Source organism: Pomacea canaliculata, linkage group LG2 (genome assembly GCF_003073045.1).
Source record: "Pomacea canaliculata isolate SZHN2017 linkage group LG2, ASM307304v1, whole genome shotgun sequence".
NCBI lineage: Eukaryota > Metazoa > Mollusca > Gastropoda > Architaenioglossa > Ampullariidae > Pomacea > Pomacea canaliculata.
This window is the reverse complement of record NC_037591.1, coordinates 41963315-41981811: the sequence shown is the minus strand read 5'-3', so window position 1 is coordinate 41981811 and position 18497 is coordinate 41963315. Positions and strand designations below refer to the sequence as shown.

General features: G+C 38.5%; 1 protein-coding gene across 2 annotated transcripts; it reads left to right on the top strand.

Annotated features, from left to right (window-relative positions):
- Positions 1 to 693: 693 nt before the first annotated feature.
- On the top strand, positions 694 to 11107 carry LOC112557184 (disrupted in renal carcinoma protein 2 homolog). 2 transcript variants are annotated; one of them, XM_025226877.1, is made up of 13 exons: positions 694 to 914; positions 1319 to 2150; positions 2927 to 3020; positions 3349 to 3512; positions 4188 to 4254; positions 4897 to 4946; positions 5144 to 5179; positions 6640 to 6769; positions 7519 to 7627; positions 7994 to 8061; positions 8723 to 8841; positions 9527 to 9709; positions 10321 to 11107. In XM_025226877.1, exons 2-13 carry the CDS (start codon positions 1841 to 1843, stop codon positions 10521 to 10523), a joined length of 1533 nt encoding a protein of 510 aa, XP_025082662.1. In that variant the 5' UTR covers positions 694 to 914; positions 1319 to 1840; the 3' UTR covers positions 10524 to 11107. The 2 variants fall into 2 exon arrangements, with proteins under 2 accessions (XP_025082662.1, XP_025082661.1); XM_025226876.1 differs by having other exon boundaries at positions 4894 to 4946.
- The last annotated feature ends 7390 nt before the right edge of the window (positions 11108 to 18497 follow it).

The following is an 18497-nucleotide window of genomic DNA, read 5'->3' as shown; positions in this document are numbered from 1 at the left end:
GTAGTTAAGGCTTTTCAAGACCTGTCGTCCATAACTGGACAATATAAAAATTAAACTGTATTATTTATGCTGCTAGTATGATTTTAATTACCTTTAACAGGTGTACGCTTAGTTTTTTTTTTTTTTAAAAAACCAAACCACGAATCTCATTCCCTCCCCTCCCCAAACAAAATCTATATAATTTAAACCTGGCTGAAGTAATGAATATCTTATGAGATATAACTGTATATCAAATTAAAATATTTTATAACAATCTCTGTTAGCACTTATGTACTGATTGGTGCTGTTACTGAAAATAATAATAATAAGAATAAACTATCCATGTGAGACAGGCCTTCAGACCCATGAGCATATCCTGCAATTCTGCCGACGACACAAACAGGCACGGTCACTGGTTTGGCCTAGGGAAATCACATTGGCAAACTCTGGAGCACTATTGAAGAAAAAGCTGTCCATTGTGTTACCTGTACACGTCCATGACACTAACAACAAAACTAGAAGTCTGGCAAGCATGCTCGCTGAAACGCAGAAGAAGAAACAGCACCACATCATCTTCAGATGCATACAAACTGTCTTCGCTACTTATTCATGGTCTAGTACACATCTTCGAACAACAGACTGCACAATCGTTTGCAGACGACCGGAATAATATATTTGCACTGTGACCTACACGCGAAGAACTCTACTTCCTTGTTAAATATTCCAGGTCATGGGGTCGTAAAGGGTGCTAGAAATGCGCGCCACAAACACACGTGATGTGCCAGCGAAGTGAATGGTCGAGAAATGTCCTACTTTATGACACGGCGTTTCAGTTGATAGGATACTCGTGACGCAGTCCTGTGCCGACTGACACCTTCAGAACAAACATCAAAGCGATGAGATCTGGAAGGAACTCGATCGCCGGGAGGCGTCCGGTGAGTCACTCGCCTTTCTTGCTACACCGTCTGACTGGTGTAGACGCACTTAGTCTTACCACGAACTTATATAATTGTATTACCTATACACGTCCGTGGTCTTACAGAAGTGGGGAATATGTTACCTTTAATGGCAATTTGTTAGTGTTTATGTCTTCTTTTTACTGCACTTACAGTGTCTAAGTTTTCAGTGTTATTCATTTCTGAGTTGCCATACTATGTTGTGCCATTGCTTCCTACAGCTTACTGCAAACTTAATCTTCATATCGTAACCTAAAGAAACTTTCAATATCACTTGTATTTGTTGTACTTCATGTTATACAACTGACATATCGGTAACAGACACAACGCATGACTAACGTTAAGGAGGTAACAATTACCCAATGGTTTCTTTCTATTTACAGGTTTTCTTCATTGTAGGAAGATACAGAGGAACAGTTGAAAAAAAGAGAGTAGTATAGGATTTGAGCGGTTTTGATTTTGCCTGTACTGCCATGTTGTGTGACACCAAAGAATGTGTCACAAGCACTGTCATCTCTGAACCCTGAAAGTCTTTCTCATGACATGGTTTGTGAGGTTTCAGCAGATGTGTCTAATAGAAATGATGCAGAAATACTTGCATCCACAAGTTAAACACCAGAACTGTAGCTTTCAATCAGGATTGATGCTGGAAATTCTCTTAGAATGGTTATTACTTAGCAGGAAAACCTGTTTCAGTATATGCATGACTCTTTGCTAGAAGGCATTGACCCTCCTGAAAAATATTTATTTACTTATCCATTCCACGGATTGCCTTAATTATATTCATCTGTGGCTGTTGGTGCACTTGCAGCAGGTGTCCTGTTGTGATTTCTCCTGTGTGATGGCTTTTAAATACTGTTTTCATCTTTTTATATTGGTGCATATTTCGATGTATTCATAAGAACATGGTTGACTTGCTGAATGACTCGGTGAGTGGAGGCTCACTAGAGTCAATAGATAGGGGGGAAAAGGAGCCTTTAGTTGGAACTCGAGTCACAGCAACAGCTGTGTACACCCGCCGGTGGTATCTGCTCCTACTCTTCTCTCTCTGCTGTATGCTGTGGACATTAATTTGGGCAACATGGGGACCTATTGCACAGTCTGCAGAAGCAGCCTTTTCCTGGGATGACAGCAATATTGCCTTGTTTTTGTGGGTGGGCAATGTACCTTTTGCTGCCCTTTGTATCCCATATTCTTGGCTCATGGATCACAGAGGTAAGTGTCTGATAGCAGATTCTGATTATGACTAGTTTTTACTATGCAGTGCGTACTTAATTTTGTTACTCATAGCTGATCCCCAGTTTTTAATGTTCACCTTGAGTTCTTCTCCGACTGCTATGATGCAGTATTTCTGCAAACTTAAAGACAGGTAGCAGTAAGTTTCAGATGAAGCAGTCTAAACAGCTGTGGTAAAAAGGACCACACACACGCATGACATACTGTAATTATAATTGTTCTTGTTATTTGGTTCCTCTTCGCGCTTTCTGTATTTGATTTTATTTTCTGTTAGTACTGTTGTTCATTCTTTTGTAGTTCATATGTTATTTATTTGTTTCCCTGTCCCTTTTATGCTGTCCATGTTTTGTTCTTGTTCTTAGGTGCTAAGAGCATGCTCATTAAGAGTAAGAGTATGTGGTTTACAAATGTTGCATTTATTATTATTATTCTTTAAGATGGTTTAAAATATTGATGTGCTGTTTTTAAGCTCCTTTTTACTGCATTTTGAGCCCTCGATGTATCTCACTTAAAGTCTAGAGAAGTAGGTTATTCAAGGCCTAATTGCCACTGTCTGTTAGGAAACAAGCCCCCAACCCTAGTTTCTATACCACTGGCAGGTGGAAGCAATTAGCAAAGCTTGACACTTCCACGGTAGCCAGCACTGCATTTGCTCCTCCCTTCCTCAGATGAAATCATGTTTCACGCCTTTAAAAGTTATGTAATTATTCATGCCATAATTTATGCTGTTTTTTTGTGGTTTGTTTTCGGTAAAGGACTACGTGTTTCTATGCTGCTTGCCTGTTTTGTAATGGCTGCTGGTGCTGGGCTTCGTTGCATTGGCTTGTATGATTTCGATAATTTTCAATGGTTAGTACCTATTTTTGCTGACATTTTGATGCCCATTTCCCAAAAATTTTCCTTGTAATAGATATATGGCAGATATTGCTGACCATAACATGTTTTGATGTGCAATTCTCTTACTGAAGACCATCAAACATTAGACAGCTTTGTGAAATATATATTTTATGTTGATAAGTGGAGAAGCGAAAATGCTTTTTTGTTGCCCCCTAATGTTTTACAGTGATTGTGAGTCAATTTGTTAAAAAATGTCTTGCAGGAACTAAAGTTTGTTTTTGCATGTGTTTTTTTTTTTGTTTTGTTTTTGTAATACCTAGACATATCTTTGAATGTGCAGGCTTGTGTATGCTGGGCAGTTTTTAAACGGGATTGCAGGGCCTTTTACTCAGGGAGGTTGTGCTCTGTTTTCCAACCTCTGGTTTCCACCTGGTCAGCGGGCCACAGCCACTGCCATTTCTACCTTAATTGGATATATGGGCAGCTCACTTGCATTTATTTTGGGTGAGTTCAGTTTGAATATGTAAATGTGTACTTTTTTGGTTAAATTTACTAAGTTTTAATGTGCAGAAAGAATTAATTTTTTTCTTAGTTGAAGCAATTAGCTGACTAGCCAGTAATTTGTCTGAACATTTAGTCTTCTTGACTTTAAGTGCAGGTAGATGTTCATATTTTAACACAGTCACAAATGTGTCTAAAGATTTAAAGAATACTTTAAATTACAGTACAGATTATTGGAAATAGAGATAAAAGTTGTATTTGTCCTTCCATAGCAACAAGCAATCAACATGGATAATCAGCTGGCAGCATTTAAAAACTATAGATGCCTTATGGAGTACAGTAGTTTGGTTACTGATTACTTTGATAAATTTAAAACTAATTTATGAGAAGAACTACATCCCAAAAAATGTGTTAATGTTTATGCAGTGTCACTTTCAAATCTACAACCCTAGTGGATTCGTAATTAAGTGATGTAACATTTGTCACTGTTTTTACTGCTTATATTAAATTCTTAAGGTATTTTCGTGCTACTTCTGCATTAATTGAACTTTTCCATGTGACCTGATAATTTCTGATGAAGATATCTCCATCTTTGCTATCAGTGTATAACCTTAGTAGGGGCTAGGCCTTCTATGAAGACATATATTGCATAAATCTGAATATTTTGTCAACCTACAGGGCCACTGATTATCCCCGGTTCTACATCCGACGCCGACATCATCACCACCACAATAAATCCAGGAGGGTGAGAATAATTTTGTCTACATCTCAAGTTGCTACTAAATACATCACAGTGCACAATATTTAGCATTCTGCTATTCTGCAAGCTTGCAGCTTGTATTCCATCAGATTTAGAGTGGGGATAGGGAGTAGTTCACCTTGTACAGTCTATTTTGTGTGCATATTGAGCATACATAGAAACACACAAAAAGGGCAAAGTCACTTGCCAGAGTGATAATAAGATTATTTTGCTGGCATCAACAAAATGAGGCCCCCACATATACAAGACCCTAAGGTGTCGAACCAGAGTGCATGGATACATTTTAGTCATGTAGATCTGCCACTCTTGAACAATTTTGCATGCCTATTCATAGTCCATATAATCTGCACTGTGGAAAGTGATTCGAAATGTTTATGAATATATAGTCATGTGCAGCATAATGACTTTTCAGTCCGTAACAGTATGTATGACAGTCCCATAGCAGGCACCTTTGCAGGCCGGATGTGGCCTACTGGCCACAGGTTGGGCACACCTGACAAACACATATCTCAGAACATATCTCAATTGTTAAGTAACGCATAACTGTATAACCATAATGCTTGTATTATGTTAGCTGGAGGTAAATAATTTTTTGCTTCTGATAATTTTTTTATTTGTGATTAGCAGGAATTTAACTCAATACCTAATAATGGACCCTCAGTCTGCAAACAACACAGGTAATTATCTTAAATGTTTGTGATAAACATATAATATGCTCAAACGTGCAGTAAATACATATATCGAAAAGAATGAATTCTTTGCATATGTACTTTTTTCAAATTAACACACATGTGGATGGACACACAGAAAACACAAGCACACAGCTAATACTAAAATTCAGTGTACTGCTGTAAATGTGTTCGTATGTTTTTAGATTTACAAGATGGAATCATGAGGTACATGTACTACCGTAAGTATACAATTTTTATTGCTTTTTGTAGCTTCGTCTAGCTTACAAATAATGCAGATTACATTTGTCTAATACCAGATCCTAGAAAATGAGATGGCATGGGGCGGTACTTTTTTCTATTTTTATATCCCACAAAAGAAAACAGCCATTTATCTCTGAGCAGAATATGGCTTCTACAAAATCCCCATGCAGTCATGTTCAGTTTCTGTGCTGCTGTAAATGATGCCAAAAAAAAAATTGCAGTGTATCAGATGGCAAACCAACAGGCATTATCTCACCCATCCAATCATTTCCAGCAAGAAAAGTTCTACCCATTATGTTATTGTTGGGACTCTTTTTTTTGTCTTGTAACATTTCAAATAACAAAGTAACTCTATTCTAACAGGCTTATCTTTGTAGTGCTTTCTTCTGGCTCTGCTGTTGTGACCCAACTACATCCCTACCATTACTCCTTATTTTCTGCCAGCAAAGACCCAGTAGAAGGGAGGTAAGAAATGCCTTTTGGTTTGCCATGGAGAAAAATTATTCCTGAACTCCTTACTATCATTATAGACACAGCATAGATGAGTGTTACTTGGTTGTCTCCAGTGTCAGAGGTTTAGTAGGTGAGATAAAACTATGGGTAATGCGAAATACACCAGATAGAGGTCAGCTCAAATACGTGTCTCTATTTTTGTGGGTCATGTAAGTACAAGGACTTCTTCGATGTCAGATAGCTGATAACATATTTACTGGCAAGGTCATTTATCAACAATTGTATTTTGCTTGTATAGATTAGACTAGCCAGGATACTTAGTTTGCTTTCACCACTAACTCTTCCATTTGGGATTTTATTGTTGATCTTCAATTATCACTTCATTTAAATTAAGTGTATTCATATCTGGTGTTGTTGTGGCAAAAGAATGTAATACACATACTCTTGAGGTCCCCTAATGTTCTGACTGACAGCTCATGGTTGGCTCAAAGTTTATAGATGAAAATTGTGTTGCCAGTGATGCTGTCCCTCCACAATCCCTTTCTGCAACTTTGTCCTCCACGTTTCTTTTGCCTTAAAGATGTATGGTACAACTTTATCTCATAGTATTGTTTTGTCTGGAGCCAGTGGTAATATTGAATGCAGATAATAAGCATAGAAAATAAACATGCTCCTTCCAATGTAAGCCTACAAAACAAAGCCTGTGACATTTACAAAGCAAAACAAATATGCTAAATCAGGTGGGGATTGGGGAAATGTGGATATGATGAGTGATTATTGGTGAAAGAAATATAAACACATCACCACACTGTCTTATTTGTTATAACTAAAGATTTTTTGATGATATTATTGATTACTAGCAATGAATATAATATTAGATTTACTGCTGTCTTCTTTATCATGTCATTGGAAAACAAAGTTTGTATATGTTTAAATATTTTAGTGTTTATTTGCTGACATTTGTTTTACCTCTGTTGTTGTGAAGAAGCTGGAGCTGCTGGGTTGTTGTTGGTGTTGGTGCTGATATACTTTCCGGATAAACCTCCAGTGCCACCAAGTTTGTCAGCCGCCACAGAAAGAGAAGAATTCCGACCTGGTTTGGCAAAACTAATCAGGTGAGATTATTTTGATCCTAAGGGATCACTTGCCAAAACATGCAACATTGTTGAAATCCACTTTTCATTAATGTGATAAAGAACTAATTGAAAATACAATGTAGGCAGTCCTTGGTGGGAGGGCAGCCATCAGGCAGTGAAGCAGATTTGGTTACAGCATGCAGAATATGTTTGAATATTATTGTCTTAGCGGATCATCATGTTTTTTTTGGCTGCTAAGTTAGTAAATGAAGCTAGCAAGTATTAAGTCCACCTTAAGAATATTAAATGAAGCAGACTACTAATTTTGGTTTAAAAATTAACAAATTTTTAAAGTAATTAGTTTTAATTTGTATTAAAAAAAAAATTAACATTAAATTATTGCTAAGGTTTGATGAAGTGGTGTGGACCACTTCTGACCATATTTCCACAGTTTGTTTCAAGTTTTATAATATTTAGGGACAGATCATCTCAAGACAAAATGTTCCTAAACATATGAAGACATAGTGTTTATGGGGATGATTGTAACAGTATGATAATTGTGAAGTAGCTGCACTTGGAGAAATTAGTGCTTTAGTTAAATTCTTTAGTTATATTATGCAAACCCTACCAAAGTAGTTTAAAATGCTAATTTTGTTTATGTTTATTTTATGCATGCACAAACCATTTGTATGGATCTGAATTGTCTAGAAAGCATGTAAATTCACAAAGCTAGAGGCCTTTTGTAATAACTATAAAAATTGGCATGCTTCTTATTTGTTTTATATCAGGAATAAACAGTTCTGGATGATTTCATTGGCCTACAGTCTACCAGTGGGGATTTTTGAGGTCTGGGACATAGGACTTGATGTAATCCTTAATGCTATTAACATTGATCAGGTAGGCTACAAGTTCAGTGGAGGCCAAATTCAAGATATATGTGCATGCCTCTAACTGGTTATTAGTTTTGTAAATTCACTTAGCTTTTTGTTAATAAATTCCACCAGGATGTGTGATGTCTGATTAGATGAGTTAAATGTATGTGTATGTCATAGCAATATTCTCTAAAATCATGAAATAAATGCTGTACTTAACTGTTTTGTTTATAAAATAGGTATTATAAAGTTTTAATTGGCAACTTGTCTTTAGGTTTAGGCTTTACAAAAAAGTTATTTTAGACTGTGTGTATGCATGTTTGTGTACGAGAAGTTTTTTTTTTGCCGTTTTGTTTATGAATGCTCATTTGATGCAAATATATTTGTACAGACTGAGGCTGGGTGGATAGGCTTTTACTCAGTTATTGCAGGCTGTGGCACAGGTCTTATCATTTCCAGGTATGTGTATTTCCTGCTTTTAATTTGTTTTCGATGCTGGGGTAACACAATAAAGATTTTACTGTGTAATTCATGGGATTAATCTAGACATATAAATTATCATTTATCAATTAACATATTAAATTCAATTAATTAATTCAGATATATGGTTTATAAGCTACTTATTAAATATTTAGCTGAAATGTTCTGAGAGCCATTCTAGTCATATTATTTTCCAGTCAAAGGTCATGCTTGCAGTGTAGAGAGGTCCAGGTGTACAATATGCCACCAGCTAGATTATGAATGCCTGTAGTACCCTCATAAAATAAAACTTGGTCCTTACATGTAAACATTTTTCTAGTTCTTGAAGTCCACTCCTAGCAACCCTGTCTACTTACTGACTAATCCCTTTCCCAGCCAATTGTTGTCTCCCTCACCAAGGCCATTGAAGCATTGTCGCTGTCCTCACATTCCAAGTCACTGGCTTCTAGACTACAACAGGGTTAAATAGCTAACCTTGTGTCATGACCACTGTATTTAAAATATTTTTTCCGTATTACTTTGCAAAAACAGTTTAACAATCGAATCATTGATACTAACGGTGTTAAACTACCACACCATAGATAAAATCTTTCCTTTTTTTTTAACACTAGACACTCATTTTTGACATGCTTATTTTCAGGTTTGCAGATATATTTTTCCGGCAGCTGAAGCTGTTTCTTGTGCTTTTCTACATTGTTTCGGCTGTTTTTATACTGTGGTTTATATTCATTTACATTGGTTTACTACCAACTGATGATGGTGAGAAATACATTTCTTCATCTGTATTTAAAAAATTTTTTTTAATATGTTTAGAATCACGTTTCAAGGTGAAGGCACTGATCAGCTGGATAGACCATGCTGGCGTGCACTGTTATAGAACATACTGAAGTCACCACAGCTACTTTACCACACATTTTTTTTTATAAAAACCAGCATGAAACATAAACAGATTGACACCTACCTACTCTGTATTGAAATCAAAGCAGTTAAAGGAAAAAAAAACCTGCGACATTTTATGAAAAATATAGCAAAAAAGAGTGGCATGATCCTAAATACTGAGAAAGTATCATCTAAGGAGTTCAAATACGGTGGCTAGTCAGATTCATGCAGAACGAGCAAGGGTCTGTCCATTAGTTTAAGATCAAGTTTAAGATCAGTGGTTGAGGAAATGATTTCATTTTGAGGCAATTAAAGCAGAAAAAATAAAAGTTTACCAGTACTTTTAATTTAAAATAAATGCTCCTTTTTTTTTTACGGTAATACTACATCCTACTGTGAAGCCACACATATAAAGTATGTTATTATAATTTATCATGTTTTTAAACGGTCATGAAATTTTCAATTATAATTTAAAGCTTTTTGTTAGTTCTAGCCTTTTTAATTCTCTGTCCTGTTATCTAGATGGCTAATCATTTGTTTTCTGACTTAATCTGTCCTTTGTTAGTAAGTATCAAAGCTGCTATCATTCTCAGTGGAGTGTTCTTAGATGGATGCTCACCGCTTTTCTACGAGCTTGTGTGTGAAGCGGCATACCCTGTTGGGGAAGGCGTATCCTCTTGTTTCTTGCAAATGATGACCATCATTGCTGGGGTGGTTTTCTTAAGCATCCAGGAGATTCCAAATCTTGGTGAGGATCACTTTTTTTCACAAATGTAGTCAGCACAGGGTAAACACGAAAAACAAAAACAAACAAAAAGAAATCGGAGCAACAGTTTGATTACTCAATAGTTTCCATGTAATTTGTTTATATTTTATTTTGTAAAATATACCTTATTATAAACTCATTATTCTATGTAATTTTAAAAAACGTTTTTGTGTTTTTTGTTTAATTTATAAAGAAATTCTGTTTGGAGTTATAATTTAAATTTTAGCTGCTCTGTGTAGGGGAGGTGGGGTGATGTTTTTTGTTGAAATACTTGCGTTAGGATACACCTGGGTTCAAGTGCCTCCATCTGTCTTGTCATTTGTAGCTGTAGAACTAAGAAGTCTGAACAAGTCACTTAATAAGAAGCATGTTTGATTAGATATTTGTTATCAGTAATCATGTGTGCTGGAGTGTTTTCCCTTACAGAAACTGAAAGTGATGGGTAGAAGTTGCTAAAGCTTTATTTATTTTTCTAAATTTAAAACAAAGATGCATATTGGAAGATGACTGTTGCATTAATGAAACGCTAAATAAATATTGTATGTGCTTAACGCACGTTTATATTAATTCACATGTACATTGCTATGTGTTAGGTACTACCTGGATGAACTGGTGTCTTTTTGGGTCTGTGTGTGGAGCAGTACCTCTACTTCTGCTGGCAAAAGAGAGGTATGGTCGATCTGACATTGATGCAAAGGAAATTATTGTGCATGAACCACCTGAAAATCCAAGCATGCAGCGAGATCATGCTCATCAGATCCATGACAGTGACACTACAACAGCAGTAGAGGTGTGACTTGTTATGACATTAAATTTTACGCACAGTAAGAGGATATTTTTTGGTGTGTCTTGAATGACTTTTGGATTCCTTTACCATTGGCCTCAGAGATGTTCTCTGATAGTGATACCATAAAATGGTTATTTAAACAAAAATCGTGTGTGCCTTACATTTTTCTTGCCCAATCAAACTGTGCCTGAATACTTAAATAATTTCCTAATACTTGGAAACTTCTTCAGAGGATAAACAATGTTTGTTGGAATGTGTATGAGCAAAATAAAGTTTTGTTATGCAGCAGATCAAGTTTTGTAAAATTAAAAAAAAAATTGAGATTTTGTTTTTAATGATCAAACTGTAGAAATAATTGGTCACTGGAGGAAGTTGCAGAGACTAATGTGGAAATAATAATAAAGCATATCATGATATTTCAATTGAATGAACTTTTTTGACAGTGGATGTACTTTTTACAATATTTGCAGTTTATTAAAAAGGACTAGTTTTTTATAATCAGTGTACATTTTATAAACTGATTCATAAATTTGTTGCTTGTTTGTTCGGACATTCATTTAGAAGAAATGTCCAAAATAAAACAATGTGTTGGAGTTATTTGTAGCTGGAAGTGTTTTCGGGTAAATACCTATGAGTAGGTCCTCGTGTACTTTGACGTTTTACTTTATCCTCCCTTCATGTAGCCCTGGACTAAGCCAGTTGTCGCCGCTTGACGGTGGCGAATAGAGGTTCCTTGGGACCCACTAGGGTGGCCACCGCATTGCGTACGAATTGATTTGTTTTGTGTTCCCCGTAAAAAATTGGGAGCAGTCTCCTGAAGCATTTCAGCTCCTCAGTGCGCCAGCTATAGTGACAGAGTTCTATCAGGCACAAGAACGATGATCGCAAAGAATCAAGCAAGGTTCTGGCAAAAATACCTTCTACGGTTTTACAGCACGCAGATGGTGTCCCGTCCAGTCCAAATCACTTTCATCCCTTTCTGCAATATTCGATAGGTTCCCAACCCCCGCAGTGCGAAGACGTGTATGATTGCAAGCACTTTCTTTGATAATAATAATAAATAATAATAATAATACCCTGGGGTGGCAGGATTGATTGCTCCTATCCCGTTCACGTGCGTGGGATTTGACAACGCCTTCGATTTTCTGAAGAAAGTGTAAAAATTAAAAAGATTAGAGTTGAAACCAGCCAGTTTGTGTGTGTTATGTATGCTTTATTATCACCTTTAAATACACAGTGAAAAACCCTTTATACATTGAATGAGACCTTCGCCAAGAAAGACATACACTTTTTATGTCTATGTGGGTGATAGGTTATATGAAAGGTTGGGGGGTTACTTTTTCTAAGACAAAATGCGGTCCTCCTCGCAATATTGTTTTTATTAGGTCTTTCTCACAGACGAAGTGTCATACAAGGCAGACAAGCACTTCAGCCATGCCCCTGTCCGCGGTGTTAGGCAAATGAGTCATCGCCTGGCAGTGGCTGTATGGGCGGACAATCTTATTTTCCCTTTTTGCCCCATCCCAGGACAATTGCTTCTGTATCCAGGGAAACCAGAAACAAAATTCCTTCGCTGACAAGCACGTGCAACAAGAAGAGCATTAACACTTTATCAAAATTCGCGTCACAAAATCGACCAAAGACTTATTTTTAGGTGGTGCGGGCTGTCTGAGGTTGTAAATATTTATTTGTAGAGATCGGTGGCAAATCACTTTATGGCCTCACCCTTGCTGGTGTTATTGAGAGTCCTTCCAAATTCGTCCTACCTCCTACCAACGATACAAATGCAGTTAGCAATCAGTGGTTTGGTTCTGCGTCGCCAGAGGGTGCGCAGCAGAAAAGAGTTTCTCCGTTAAAAAAAAAATCCCCGTTGAGAAATATTTGCAGGTTTGCATACATCAGAAACGTATAATTCAGACTGCTTGACCTTTTCAGACCAATCATGGTAATCAAAGCTCATAAGCAACCTGTTGTCCGCATCCAGTTTGCGTGCATAGGATAGGGTGGGTAGAAATGCGCCGACGCACACACGCAAACACAATGTTTTTTCCCGCTTGTGGAAAATGGCGCAAGATTCCAGACTTGAGTTTCTGATGGGGAAACATCAGCATTCAATGGTTAGCTTGTGACGGAATTTCACGTAACATCCTCCCTAATTACCTCGTTTTCTCCGCTCAGAAATTGACGGGCGCCATTACACACCCGCTTATTCACCTTTCCGAGGACCACACTACTGAGCTTCGCCTCTACCAGCAATTAGACACGAAAGATGAGAGTTGTCACGCCAATCACTCACATAACTGTGCATTTCAATGCCCGGGCAGCCGCCACTTCAAAGCGCAGTGTGCCGCCAGCTTATTTCTTATTCATCAGTGTGGTCGCTACCTCGGAGAAATATCTCATCCAATGCGTGCGGTCGTTCAATCTTTGCAGCCATTTTGATCGAAAATATTCGTATTTCTTCGGTTTCTTCGGTCTAATCGTTGCAGTTATCGGTGACAGAAGGCTGCAGATGTGCATTGCACCACACACTATCACACAAAGCTGTGTAGAGCCCGCATAAAAGTGAGAATGTAAAATGAAAAACAGAATGAGTATTTTTAGGAAGTGTGAAGATCGATGGGGTTAAAATAATTTTCTAGTTCTCAGTTGTCTCCCGCTGTCCTGCAGGATATTACAGGCGTAAAATCACGCAAGAAACGCTTTGCCTTTATTTATTTACTCAGTGGTTGCAGGAATTGTTACCACTTTATTTTCTCCTGCGTCCACAGGCCTAATGTCTGCGAACAAAACAAAACAAACAAAAGATGGGTTGGTTATGAGCTTTGATTATACCCATTTTTCTTAAGAAGTCAGGCATTCTGAATTTTGTAGCCACACAAACTTGTTGTTTGGGGTCATCAACGTACAGCTGATGAATTCACAGACTTGCATTTTTCTTAAAGAAAAGGAAAATATTAGGCTTTGTGATATTGGTGACATTTTCTTTCTCTCTCCTTTCCTCCCCATGTCTCTCCTTTCCATAATTCTTCCACACTACCTGGTGTTAGCTTTGGCTAAAGTTGAAGATGCGAATTCTAATGTTTGAAAACTTGTACTTCGCGAACGAAACAGACTCGCATTCAAATTGTGGGAAACAGCATCGCTTAGCAAACTTAATCGTTTGTCCCGAATGCACCAGTCCGATTAGACATAACACGGTTCATGAGTTGCGAGCAGTGAAGCTTACACCAGATGTCTCAGGCATTCAAGAAAAATGCCTGAAAAGGCTGCTACAGATTTCGTACAGGGAACATAAAACCAATGATCGACTTTGTGCGAAGCATGGTGTCACACCCACGGGACACCAGGAACCATCACTCACAAGGGCGTAATCTGATCTGGCAACATGGTGTTAAAGACTGTCCTTCAAGGTACCACGTGACCCAGAACAGCATTGTTAAAGACTGTCACTCAAGGTACCACGTGACCCAGCACAACTTTGTGTTAAAGACTGTCACTCAAGGTACCTTGAAGAAGGTCAGCGCTGAGGTGGTCAGAGGAAGAGCTTGCTGACAAACATGAAGGACCCACTGGCGTAGTAAGATGCTTACTTGGGGTGTAGGGGGAATTCATGCTGACAATGAACGATGTTGACACTCGCACATTATAAAAAAAAAGAAAGGTGCGTGAGTAGAGTCATGCACACACGCGCGCATACAGAGTGGCAGCATCACAACGCAGGCTGCTTTTAGTGGTAAATGACAAAGCAACACTTAACAAAGAACTAAACACATTGAAAAGTGGCATCCGGTTATTGAAATCACAAGAAATTAGGTAATATTTAGAATAAGAGAAACTTTATAGTCATACTAATCACATTTAAGGTTGCAAGTCAGTAATCCCAAAAATAATATTGATTAATACCCTTGTTTTGTAGTATTTTCCCTTTTCTTTTCTTTAGATGAAGGGCTAGAGGTTAAAAAAGTATAGCGTGCTTATTGTGTTACCCTCATAAATAAAGATTTGTCATTCGTCTCTCTCTCTCTGATTCTTTACCTTTTTTGTACTTTGTGAAGAATCACATCTCAAGCATTGGGCCGGGGGATGGGCAAAAAGATATTATTCCCCCTCCGGTAGCTTTTATTGAAGGGGCGGCTGCCTCCCTTGTCGCCCTGGTTCCTGCGCCACTGGGACCTGAACACCATCGGTCAAGACAGACCTTGACAGCCACCGCGTCTATCCACGTGCACTCCGCACCCACTCCCCTCCAAAAAAAAAAAAACCCAACGACCTGTACAGGGTCAAAGAACGAATAAATAAATGAATGACATGTTCATGCATAAAATGAGCATAGAAAAGTTCACGCAAGTTTCGGAACATTGTTCAGTGCCTTACTTTGGCAGACTTGCAGCACATCTTATTGACCTTTGACCAGTCTGGCTGTGAGTTACGAGAGTTAGTCTGGAGAAGGTCGTTCTGTTCTGGAGAAGACTGGCTGACTGTCAGCCGCTGGCTGGAGCTGGACTGGTTGTGTAGCAGCCGCTAGTGTTAGTTTGGAGTAACTAGACAGGCTGTTCACACCCGGCTGCACTTGCCTCCTACTCACATTCCTGTTGCGTTTGACAGCATCGACCACGAGCACTCGTTAAAATCAAAATAAAGACAAGCAGCAACCCCAGCAATGCCTGTGTTTATGGACCCCAAGAGCAATGAAATACATTATTCCAAGAGGCCATTTTGTGTCTGCCGACACTTTACACCCTGGTTGTTGTGAAGATAAAATCGTGTAGACAGACGAGAAGAGGACCAATAACTATTTTACATACCTTGACTAGCCTACAGACATTCTTGCCTCTTCTCATCCGTTCAAAATACCCATCTAAGCATCGTCATGAAAAAAGACAAAACCAAACCAACCTTAATGTATGCATAACACTTGAAATTAGCAAATTAATAAACACTCATCGAGGGATGAATGAAGATATAATTGAGACACCCCATCCCCAAAATTTTACGTGGAAGGAGGAATAGGAGAAATAAAGAAATCCGTGGGTCAGTGGGATAAAACCTGTGTCGACTCGTTTCAAGACTGGATTGTGTTTGTTGATCCTTCGTCCGATGTCACTGAACTGGGCACGTGACTAGTAATGGCTGTGAAGAAGCAGTTGTGACAAAGAAAACCATCAGGACATTGAAAGGAAAACAATTTCCAGAAAAAGTTTTATAAAGATGTTTAGCATTTGTATATTGCATCTGTATTTGTATTTGTATTTGTAAACAGAGCAAGTTTATCACTCCATAAAGGGCAGAGGCAAGCTGGCCATCGACCAAAATTGCATAAACAAAGCATGGAGATTTTATGTGTGCTAAGAAAGAACTGACAAGAACAGAAAACAAATCATCACCACGAGGTTTTATTTTCGGATGACTATAAATAGTAAAACAAAAGGCGGCGAGGGAAGGGCAACAACTGTCACGGACCGTTTACAATAAACAAACTTTTTCTCTGGGGAATCTTCGATCTGTTTGCAGACGCTCATCATCATTTCTGTCTGTATTGAGCGTCCAGACGATTTCGAAAACTGCAGACACCAGATTACCAATCAAGACCACAGAAAAAAGTAGTGAAGAGGAAGATCAGATAGCGTTCTTATCCTTCGTCACACGAGCGGAAGCCCATCTTGAAGACTACAAACAAAAGCGAGCAGGTGTTGAAGTGTTTGGAGCTTGTGAGCTGAATATTGCACTCATGTCAGAAATATGGAGCAATGACCTTTCCGCTTAAATAAAACTTATGTATAATTTACGCTCAATAACAATCATTAAGCGTGGTCTCGATTTGGAATGTAAAGGAAACCTTCTGAAGTTTGAAGAGCTTTATTATATGACCTGTGGGACACTCTGTTGTTTAGTGCTCATCGAAGCAGAACATTGGTGCCACTTCGATGCCACTTTAAATCAGCGTGTGAAACTCACCGCCGCCCGCCTAGCATCTGAACAATCCCTGATTTATCTGGGAAACCAACAGATGGAGGAGCCATGCCCCTCTAGCCCACTCCTCCCATGTCCACTTGGCAATGGAAGTTTTACCTGCTCCGAGATCCAGTGACAGGTGGTGTCAAGACAGACGTTTACCCTGTGTAGAAGTAAAATAATGCCTCTCAGGACAAGTTTGGCCCTACCCTCAGGTCTGTTTGCTTTCCTGATCGACTCTAGCACTGTCCTCTTCCACGGCCTCCTTGTCCCGAACAACTTAACCTCAAATCGTTAATTTTTTTTTATGGATGAATGAGCTAAGAATTAAACCAGAAATACCCCCTTCTTTACCACAGGAGGTTATTGTCTACACTCTACAGAATATTTCATACCTTTACCCTTTAGTAAGTATCGCATACAGAATGTTTCATACCTTTACCCTTTAGGAAGACAAAGCGTCCTTTCAACGAAGACGTTTGGAAATCCAACGAGAGAGAAGGCAGACGTTCATTGTTGAGAGATGTTTTTCCTTGCTAATGAAAAGACGATTACAAAGGCTCAGTACCTGAGAACATCTTTTAATAGCAGTCAGGAAAACCAACAGAAAAATATAACAAAAAGACAAACACCAAATACCAAAGCGACAGACAATGGAATCCTATGGATACTGAGCATCACCATCGGCCTCGTAAGACCAATGGATCCGATTTTTCTAAATCACAAATATTATTTATGTTTATCATATTTCTTCTCCTATATGTATCTGAAAGAAGTTAAAATAATTTGTATGAGCAAGTACTTCCAACAATGATGAGCGTTTATGCATCTTTGTTGATCCTGAAAACAATTATAAACTGCACGATTCATTCAGCAGCCAAGTGTTTGTTTTCATTCAACGATCAAGCTTCTGTTTCAGTCTCCAAGCTTTTGATTCAGCAAGTAATCAAGTTTTTGTTTCAATCAGTTAGCAATCAAGCTTTTGTTTCCTTTCACAGTCAAGTTTGGATTTTGGTCAACAGCGGAGCTTGCGCTTAAGTTTGTTTTCAAGTTTGGTGTCAGTCAGAAATGAAGCTTTTCAGTCACTGAAATGTGTGTTTCAGTTAGCAGTCTAGCTGTTGTATCATCCAGCAGTCACCTTTTGTCTCATTCAGCATCAAACCAGCTGTTCCTTTCAGCAGCCAAGCTTCTGTGTGAGTTAGCAGTCGAGATGCTGTGTTACTCAACCGTTAAAGTCTTGTGTCAGTCAACAGTCAAGCGACCCCCTTGGTCTGAGTCGCCCACATGGAAGATGGAGCCTGTCTGTGCCTCCCCGTCCTACTGCATGAGCCCAGTCTGCCATCCTGCCATCCAGCCAGCCTGCCAGCCTGTATTGATCTTGCCGCCAATTAGAGCCGAGTGCCGAGCAGTTCTGTATTCTTACAGTCGTCAATACACCATCTTCATGGCGGCCAGAAGAGCACATTGGTCTGTGTCTCTCTAGTCTTCAATCATGAACATCCACTGTCTCTGTTCCCTCTTCCTCTCTCTCTCTCTTAGTCCTTTCAAGTAAAAAAAAAAAAGATAAAGAAAAAAGAAAATCATAGATTTTATTTTATTATATTATTTATTTTATTATTTTTCTAAACAGCTTCGCTTCGGTTTTGGATATGTAGATTAAACAAGTGCACCCCGGATACACAGGACGATCTCACTTTTGTAGGTACCACAGAAAAGTGTTTTGAGAACACTCCGTGAGGTTGTCAAACATTATGATTACATTTTACATCGTAACTGCGAAAGAAACATATTAAATATTATAATTAAAGTGGAAGCAAAGACAGAGAATATCAAACAGACAAGAAGAGATGGGATGCAGAAAGGAGTGGGGGCAAGGTGAAGAAACCTGATGAAGAACCAGGGCGGGATGCCGGGTATCGAGATCGAAGAAACCTTTTATCGGCAGCCTGAGGGACGCCTACGTGGCATGTTCCAGAAGGTATTGTGAAAACTCTCGGTTTTGCCACTGAGGTGGTGGTGGTGATGGTG

What these genes read in the sequence shown, in the direction of transcription:
- LOC112557184 (XM_025226876.1), top strand. Translation starts at nt 1,841, where the DNA reads ATGGTTGACTTGCTGAATGACTCGGTGAGTGGAGGCTCACTAGAGTCA. An exon ending in ACAGGTCTTATCATTTCCAG is followed by an intron (nt 8,062 to 8,722) that starts GTATGTGTATTT and finishes GCTTATTTTCAG; the next exon opens with GTTTGCAGATATATTTTTCC. An exon ending in CCAGGAGATTCCAAATCTTG is followed by an intron (nt 9,710 to 10,320) that starts GTGAGGATCACT and finishes GCTATGTGTTAG; the next exon opens with GTACTACCTGGATGAACTGG.